General features: G+C 51.7%; 1 protein-coding gene across 1 annotated transcript; it reads left to right on the top strand.

Moving 5' to 3' along the window:
• The first annotated feature begins 2796 nt into the window (after positions 1-2796).
• On the top strand, positions 2797-5802 carry Fzd8 (frizzled class receptor 8). Its single transcript, XM_085681962.2, has one exon. The coding sequence runs from the start codon at positions 2841-2843 to the stop codon at positions 4893-4895; it is 2055 nt and encodes a 684-aa protein (XP_085538088.1). The 5' UTR covers positions 2797-2840; the 3' UTR covers positions 4896-5802.
• Positions 5803-9197: the final 3395 nt, after the last annotated feature.

The following is a 9197-nucleotide window of genomic DNA, read 5'->3' as shown; positions in this document are numbered from 1 at the left end:
CCTGAAAATGCAGATCTAGGTTTTCCACGTTAGAACTCTCGTACTGGAACTCCAACGAAGGGAATGATCGACTGAAAAGTAAACAATAACAAAGTAAAGGCTTGGCTTTTTCTTCTGGCCCGTTTTCTGCTGAATCAGCTAACTTCGCAGACGCTTTGAATTCTGGATTCTAGAAGAAGTTAGTTCTTGTTTCCAAGAGTGGGAAATGTGTTTTCACTATGTGAAGATGCTAAGTAGATTTCGACTTTAAAATGATAAATAATTTTTTAAAAGATGGTGGGATGTACCTATTAACCCTGCAGTCTCGCATGCGAGGGCAAAATCCTGCTGGAAACCGCAGGGGCGGTATTTCTGCAAACCTACAGAAGGTGCTGTTCCTATGAGCCTGCTGCACTGAGCCGCAGAAAACAGGAGGAAAACAGAGTACTTTAACTTATGATACACCAAGGTCGCTAAGTTTGTTTTGCCACAAGGTTGTTTTTATAAAGTTAACTGCCATCTTCCCCCCACACACACTACCACCACAAGTCCACCCCCAAAACCTGCATGGCCTTGAATGGACCTGCAGTCCGCCTCTGTCTCTACTCCTGCGAAACTTTTGTTCTCTATTTCCACTTGTTCCTGGTATGAAATCGGACAAAGAGCAAAACTCCTGAAACAAAAAGAAAGGAAGGAAAAGAGGAAGGGGGAAGAGGGAAAGAGAAAGACAGGGAAGAGGCAGGGAAGAAGGAAGGGAAGGAGAAAGAGGGAGAGAGGGAGAGAGAGAGAGAGGAAGAGAGAGAGAGAGAGAGAGAGAGAGAGAGAGAGAGAGAGAGAGAGAGAGCCCGCGCAGCCGCCACCGCCACCCTCCTGGCTATCTGAAATGCTTATTCCCGAGATTACAGTAATTACAGCCGCAGCATGAGTTCCATACAAGCGCTAAATGAAACAGCACATCAATTAAAAAATAAACACTCCATTCTAGGAGAAAGACAACCCCCTGGGACGTCCTAACAAGCGTAACTGAACCTGCCAAGCCCTGGCCCCTCGCACCCCCCTCCCTTCTTAAGGTGGAGGCTGAAAGCGCTGGCGGCTGCTGAATGCTCCTCAGATTCTGGGTGTTGAGCGCAGTAAGGTCCCGGCGGCCCCGCTAGGGCGCGGCCCCGCCTCTCACAGCAGAAAAGGAGGCGCTTACAAACACATGTTAAGTTTTTAGATAGGTGGCGCATGGTCTTAAAAGTAGCAAGCGAATTGGGAATGCAGTGGTAGTTGTCAGTGTGTCTGTCTTAGTTTGTGTTTGAAAGGAGGAACTGGGTCCACGTGCTTCATATATTTATATATTTTGTCTCAACCAAAGATCAACCTCCCCAATGACATCAGTTTTGATCATTCCCACTTTCTAGGTAAGGAATTGGGATGCCCCAGCTCACACAGCAATGAACACTTATGTTCTTTGCACAGAGGCAGGGCTCCTAAGCACTCATGGGCTGCCCTTGACCAAACCTGATCATCTAGCCGCAACAGAAGTCGCACTATATTCCCAAATCTCCAAGTCTGAAAAGACCTTGTTATGAGAATCCCAAAAGGGCATCACTCCCCAAATACCCCAGCTCCGTGTCTGTATCAGCCTTGGAGCCCTCCTTGCGCTTCCAAGACCCTCCAGAAACAGCAAGTGTTGTTCATGGACCGAGACTAGCTGGATCTTAACAGGTTCAGAGAGTCACGGGAGGTGCACTCACTGCCAAAACACTGTCACGGTACCCAGGTGCAGACTCGGAGAAATGCGACCTAGATCTCTGAAGCGCAGAGCTCTGTGGAGATAGTCAAGGTAAAAACTCACTCGGCGCGGTCAGTCCCAAGGTGACCAAACTCTCCACCCGCCCAAAGCCAGAAAAGCAGTCGCGTAACTACGGACTTCCTTAAGGAAGGCAGAACCTTGAGAGCGCATAGACTCCGCCCTATCGCCCAGTGATTGGCGATTCCAGAAGGGGGCGGAGATCAAGTACAGGCTGTATAAATATTCATGAGCCGGCCTGGAGGCACAAGCCGACCAAAGCCGGGAAGTTGGGCGAAGGGAGCAGCTCCTGCGGAGGTGGAGGCAGCCGCTGGCGCGGACCACGGCCCTCAGGTGTCCCCTCTGCCTTTTGCTCTGTATTTGTTTTTCGGTCTCGCAAGAAGGCACACCCTGCACACCCTACCCGACTGTGGCCAAAACGCGACGCGGACTTTCGCTGGCGGCAGCTGCAGGAGGACCGACTGGGACCGACGCGGGAGTGAGAAGGCGGCGGCCTGATCAGCGGAGGGCCCGGAACTCTGGCAGTGGCGGTGGAGCCTGGGACGGACATGAACCCTCGGGGCCCGGAGAGGGACCGCTAGGTCTGACCCCAGAAGCGAGCGGCCAGGCACAGCCATCTTGACTGCGGCCCGAAAGGAAACTTGCTGCGCGCCGCCCTCTGAGCCTTCGCTGCTGGGCGCCACGCGAAGTGGCTGGGCGTGCAGGAGGACCTGCGTGAGCTCTGGACGATGAGCCCAGGGGCCACCACCTTGCTCTGGGAGGGCTGAGTGCGACCCGGAGGGCGTAGGACAGACCCTGTGGAACTCTGGCGCGCCTGCGGTCACCCTTGCCCCAGGAGAGGCACTGGGGGGAGGGCCGGACGACTTCTGCCTAGGCTTGCGACCCTGCTGCCACAAACGCTGCCCAGAAAGGGCTAGATTGTTGGCAGATTCTCGGCTCCTCAGGGAGAAGCAGCACAAGACCTGCTGGTCGCCTGCTTTCCCTTTCCTCCGATTTCTCTCTGGGTCCCCTACGGCCCTTCTGCGCGCCGTCTAGAGGAGGAGGACGTGGGGCCGCGGCGCGCAGCATGGAGTGGGGTTACCTGTTGGAAGTGACCTCGCTGCTAGCCGCCTTGGCGCTGCTGCAGCGCTCGAGCGGCGCCGCCGCCGCTTCAGCCAAGGAGCTGGCATGCCAAGAGATCACGGTACCGCTGTGCAAGGGCATCGGTTACAACTACACCTACATGCCCAACCAGTTCAACCACGACACACAAGATGAGGCGGGCCTGGAAGTGCACCAGTTCTGGCCCCTGGTGGAGATCCAGTGCTCCCCCGACCTCAAGTTCTTTCTGTGCAGCATGTACACGCCCATCTGCCTGGAAGACTACAAGAAGCCTCTGCCGCCTTGCCGCTCGGTGTGCGAACGCGCCAAGGCCGGCTGCGCGCCGCTCATGCGCCAGTACGGCTTCGCTTGGCCTGACCGCATGCGCTGCGACCGGCTGCCTGAGCAGGGCAACCCCGACACTCTGTGCATGGACTACAACCGCACCGACCTCACCACTGCCGCGCCCAGCCCACCACGCCGCCTGCCGCCGCCGCCGCCGGGCGAGCAGCCGCCCTCAGGCAGCGGCCACGGCCGTCCGCCAGGGGCCAGGCCCCCACACCGTGGCGGCGGCAGCAGGGGCGGCGGGGACACGGCGGCTGTGCCCCCCTCGCGCGGCGGGAAGGCGAGGCCCCCTAGTGGTGGCGCCGCTCCCTGCGAGCCTGGGTGCCAGTGCCGCGCGCCGATGGTGAGCGTGTCCAACGAACGCCACCCGCTTTACAACCGCGTCAAGACGGGTCAGATCGCCAACTGCGCGCTGCCCTGCCACAACCCCTTCTTCAGTCAGGATGAGCGCGCCTTCACCGTCTTCTGGATCGGCCTGTGGTCGGTGCTCTGCTTCGTCTCCACCTTCGCCACCGTCTCCACCTTCCTCATCGATATGGAGCGCTTCAAGTACCCGGAACGGCCCATCATCTTCCTCTCCGCCTGCTACCTCTTCGTATCGGTCGGCTACCTGGTGCGCCTGGTGGCAGGGCACGAGAAAGTGGCCTGCAGCGGTGGCGCTCCGGGTGCGGGAGGAGCTGGGGGTGCTGGCGGCGCCGCTGCGGCTGGCGCGGGGGCGGCGGGAGCGGGGGCGAGCGGCCCGGGCGCGCGCGGCGAGTACGAGGAGCTGGGAGCAGTGGAGCAGCACGTGCGCTATGAGACCACCGGTCCCGCGCTGTGCACGGTGGTCTTCCTCCTTGTCTATTTCTTTGGTATGGCCAGCTCCATCTGGTGGGTAATCCTGTCGCTCACGTGGTTCCTGGCGGCTGGCATGAAGTGGGGCAACGAGGCCATCGCGGGCTACTCACAGTACTTCCACCTGGCCGCGTGGCTGGTGCCCAGCGTCAAATCCATCGCGGTGTTGGCGCTCAGCTCCGTGGACGGCGACCCGGTGGCGGGCATCTGTTACGTGGGCAACCAGAGCCTAGACAACCTGCGCGGCTTCGTGCTAGCCCCACTGGTCATCTACCTCTTCATTGGCACCATGTTTCTGTTGGCTGGTTTCGTGTCGCTGTTCCGAATCCGCTCTGTCATCAAGCAGCAAGGAGGCCCAACCAAGACGCACAAGCTAGAGAAGCTCATGATCCGCCTGGGCCTCTTCACCGTGCTCTACACGGTGCCTGCCGCCGTCGTTGTCGCCTGCCTTTTCTATGAGCAGCACAACCGTCCTCGCTGGGAGGCCACTCACAACTGCCCATGCCTTCGGGACCTGCAGCCTGACCAAGCGCGCAGGCCGGATTACGCGGTCTTCATGCTCAAGTACTTCATGTGTCTGGTGGTTGGCATCACGTCGGGCGTGTGGGTCTGGTCCGGCAAGACTCTGGAGTCCTGGCGCGCGCTGTGCACCCGCTGCTGCTGGTCCAGCAAGGGCGCAGCAGTAGGCGCGGGAGCCGGAGGCAGCGGCCCGGGGGGCGGCGGTCCCGGGCCCGGTGGGGGTGGGGGACCCGGCGGAGGCGGGGGATCTCTTTACAGCGACGTCAGCACCGGCCTGACGTGGCGATCTGGCACGGCCAGCTCCATGTCTTACCCTAAACAGATGCCATTGTCCCAGGTCTGAACCCTGAGCGGACGCCCAGAAGGGGCGGAGAGGGGTGGGGGATGGGGAGCCCGAGGGCGGCTAAGGGACCCCAGACAGGCCGGGGTTCCCACCCCTTCACCGTGTTGATTGCTATTAGCATGATAATGAACTCTTAATGGTATCCATTAGCCGCTGGGACTTAAATGACTCCCTTAGAACAAAGTACCTGGCATTGAAGCCTCCCAGACCCAGCCCCTCCCCTCCGACGCTCCGGAGCGCCTCCCTGAGGCAACGGTTTCAGTCTGCTAGGAGAGTTGGAACCCTCCTGGGTACCCTGGCTGAGCCTTGAGGTCAAGCTGCAGACTTCACCGGAGGGACGGCTTCACCCTCAACTCCGCCTGCATAAATTCACTCCTCACACCCTGGAGGAGGGACGACTGCTACCTTGTGGGATTGCACGGTTTGGGTATTCTTAATGACCAGGCAGATGCCTTAAATAAACAAGAGATGTCTTAATTATACACCCCAAGTAAATACGGGTTTCTTACATTAGAGGATGTATTTATATAATTATTTGTTAAATTGTAAAAAAAAAGAAAAGAAAAAGTGTAAAATATGTATATATCCAAAGATATACAACGTGTACATTATTTGTAAAAAGTTTAGAGGCTTCCCCTGTAAGAACAAATATAAGTATTCTATTTTGTCAATAAAATGACTTTTGATAAATGATTTAAATACCACCCTGTCCCCCGAGTCTTCTGAACTGTCCCCCTGATGCTTGCTGAGGACATGTGGGGAAATGGACATTTTCTGGCTTGCCATTCTGTACACTGACTTTAGGCATGGACACAATTACCTGTTAATCTCTAGTTCTTAAACTGTTAGCAAAGTAAATGTCATTGTTGAATTGAAATCAAAATCGCGTTTTTGCACCTTCCCCAAAGATGGTGTTTTTCATGGTCTCTCTTTGCTGACCCGTGAGTGACAGCTCATCTTGGCATGTGTGGCGTGAGTGGATGGACAGTTTGCAAAGGCTGCCATTCCACCCAGCCCGTTTATTTGGCTGGTATAATGTCGTTTAATTTGAAACAGCAGCCCTACTTGATTGAGTATCTCCTGTCTGTGATTTTTGAAAGTCCTGACCTTTTACAGACGTGGCCACACTCTAAACTTTGGAGGTTAGTATTTGAAGCCACGGGTCATCTCTACTCTGTAAGTCACTTCACAATCTGGTGTAGCAGGGCAGGTGCTAGCTAACAGATTAAACGAATGGGTTAACTTCTTAATAGCGCTCCGTGCTTGTGTATTCCAAGTGTGCTGCTTTTCCTGGAGAAAAAAGCTATTGTTCCTCTGTCAAGACTAAGCTAATTTATTTGAACAGAAGGCTGTTGAATCAGCAGAAGAATGTGCTGGCAATTGTTGAACTTTTTACCTGTCTGCCCAGTGGCTCCGCACATCATTCCTTTAAGAGGAGCTAAATGAATAGGGTTAATCTGTAGGGAACTTGGTCTTTTGAGTTTGAAAAACTTTGATCTTTTCTCCTCTCCGAATGTGCTGTGTAGTCTGAAGTTTCTTTCCCTGCTGCCTGGCTCCTCTTGGTGCAGACCAATTGGCCACCGCAGAGCCTTACCGCTCGTCCATTAAAGGGATGTGGGACTTTTACTTTAAAAAGGAGAGGGAGAGAGGAGACGAAGACTTGTAACAGTTAGTGAAGACCAGAGGCGCAAGTGCGCGCAGCCTTTTCAGCAGCTTCCCAGGGCTTTGTTAGCCAGCCCGCAGGCAGCTAGGCCTGGGTTGTGCATTGTAGAAAAGGCTCTGAATGCCCCACAGGTGGTCTGTGCACATAATCCCCCAATTTAAAGCGGTTTCCTTTGCTGGACAATTGCATTACAAAACTCCCTTCTTTTTCACTCCTAATTGAACCAATGAACTATTATAAACTACAAGTTTTTCTTTAAAAAAAAAATCCTCAGTAAATTCTATTGACTAAATGTTGGTAAATTTTCTGAACTGGACCTTTCAAACCACTTGCAGGAAATGCTTCTTCAGCAGATATTTTTCAGATAATTTTCTTCTTTAGGCTTTTTTAATTTCTGGAAGATTAGCAATAATTTAAAAGTAATTGGTAAGGTTATATGTTCATATTGAAAAGACAGCCCCAGGTCCCCTATTAACCTGTCAATCAAGATAAACTGGCAGCTACCCTGCTAATAACTGGAGTCCAGCATTGTGGATGGGGAGGGGCCCTGGGTGCCCTTCTTAGCAGTTTGGTTTTCCTTTAGTAACTAAAATTCTGAATTCATAAGAAGATGACTACTTATTTTATCGACCTTCATTGAAGAAGTATTGGTGTTTTATTTTTTAATTTTCTATTCCCTTCCAAAGTCACTATTTGTGTTAACTGGATTTTTTAAAATTAGGATGTAATGTGAATACAAGCTTCAGCTGTCATGCCCATCTTAATTTAAAACATTGGGCACCTTGCCAGCAGTTTTATTCATTGAATAATTGCTGTTTTGTGGCCTAGGTACCTAAATGCACTCCCATCTAACTTACACACTGACTTGAGTGCTCTGTGTGTGTGTGTGTGTGTGTGTGTGTGTGTGTGTGTGTGTGTAAACTGGCCATGAACTCTGCAAATTCAGTAATAAGGTCAAAGTTGAGGGCAGGGCTTTATCATCTGTAGAAAAGAAAAGAGCTAAGAGTTGTTGGTTGACTTGGTTTTTCTGACATAATGGTGTTCTTGGTGATGACTTCCAGCTATGACTTTGGGGAGCTGTCATACTTTGAAGCTCTTAGCACACTCGCTTTCCATGTACACTCATAAAATGCCATATGTGATAACTTTTACAAGATGGCCATAAGTGTACACAACTTAACAAACTTATGAATCAAGAAAAAGCACTGTTTCCCCTCGGGGAACGGTCAGTGGAAAAGGCCCGCTGCTGCAATCAGCAGACTGACTGGGTTCAGGGACTGGCACCGAACCACTGGGCTTTGAAAGCCGAGACATGAATCAAAAGTTGTCAACACCCAAATGATACCCAAAGTTGATTGAGAGGGCAGGAAAAGTAAAGGACCTTTCCAGGCCCATGTGCATTAGACAAAGGACAGGGAAATAGCCCAGAAACCACTGTAAGCTATATAGGCCTGCCCTTAACTACTACATTTAAAAAGTGTTAAGACTTATCAAATCTCTGAGGGTAGGCAATGTGGTTGTTGTGTGCCCAGAAGAGCAAAGTAAATAAAATCTACTGTGATTAACGGCACCAGGAAGCCAAAGCTTGTTGAAGTCACTTGCGGGAGGAATCTTGCTGAATGCTTTTTGGTTTTGCTCTGCAGTAAAGGCAACCTGGAAGTGCTGTAAACAGAAGGTGCGGAAGTTAATAGAAAAACAGAGCCTGCAGCCTCATTTCTAACCGTCCTTGCTGACAGAGCTGTGGGCACCTGCAACACTTCAACATTTGAGGAGAGGAAATCAGGTTGTCTAACTAAGAGGAAATCATACAGAGCCAATTGCAGAACAGGATCAATTTGTGAGAGTCCTGCAAACATTTTGGGGAGGCTCAAGACAAGGGCCAGGAGCCCGTTATTGATTTAAAAGGTTGATGCTATACTGCCATCTTGTGGTACAACAAGGCTTCAGAAACTACAGGCGAGAGCAGTCTGATTTCTTAATTGAAAAGCCATGATGGAGCTGGGGGAAGTGCTAAGCTGTTCCAGGGCTTGCATAGCATGCACAGAGCCCTGGGTTTGACCCCCAGCACTGCATACTATGAATATAGTGGCACATGTCTGTGACCCCATCAGGAGTTCAAAATCATCATCAGCTACTAATAAAGTTTGAAACCAACCTTGGACTAAAGACTCTGAAAAAATAAAATCTTGAGAGTGTTGGTTCTGTTTCTCAGTGGACCTGCACACATTTGTATTCTGAATTCTATAGCCATCTTCTTAAGAAAAACACCCCAGACCTGTGTCAGGGTAAGGCGCCACAAGAGATCCCTGCCACACAGTCACAGTTTTATGAGCCTCAACTGAATTAAATTCTCCTGTGTTGACATCTCAAGAATTAAACTCTAAAAACTACTATTTATTTAACTATTTATTTAAGGAATGGCAATGTATGTAATGTCAGATACATAATGCCCCACTTCCATGGCAAAAGGATACCGTTTTCTTGCTTTGTGACGTGTTTTACAATTTCCTTGGAGAGAAGCAGATCTTCTGGCCCATGGGATGTCCTTCAGAGTCACACAAGGATGCATTCAGTTGTCATCCACCAGGTGTTAGGGAACACACCAAGGAGAGGACTGGAAAAGGAGGCTAGCCGTGGGG

Source organism: Myodes glareolus, chromosome 22, assembly GCF_982192425.1.
Source record: "Myodes glareolus chromosome 22, mMyoGla1.1, whole genome shotgun sequence".
Classification (NCBI taxonomy): domain Eukaryota; kingdom Metazoa; phylum Chordata; class Mammalia; order Rodentia; family Cricetidae; genus Myodes; species Myodes glareolus.
This window is presented reverse-complemented; position numbering and strand designations above follow the sequence as displayed.

What these genes read in the sequence shown, in the direction of transcription:
- Fzd8 (XM_085681962.2), top strand. Translation starts at nt 2,841, where the DNA reads ATGGAGTGGGGTTACCTGTTGGAAGTGACCTCGCTGCTAGCCGCCTTG.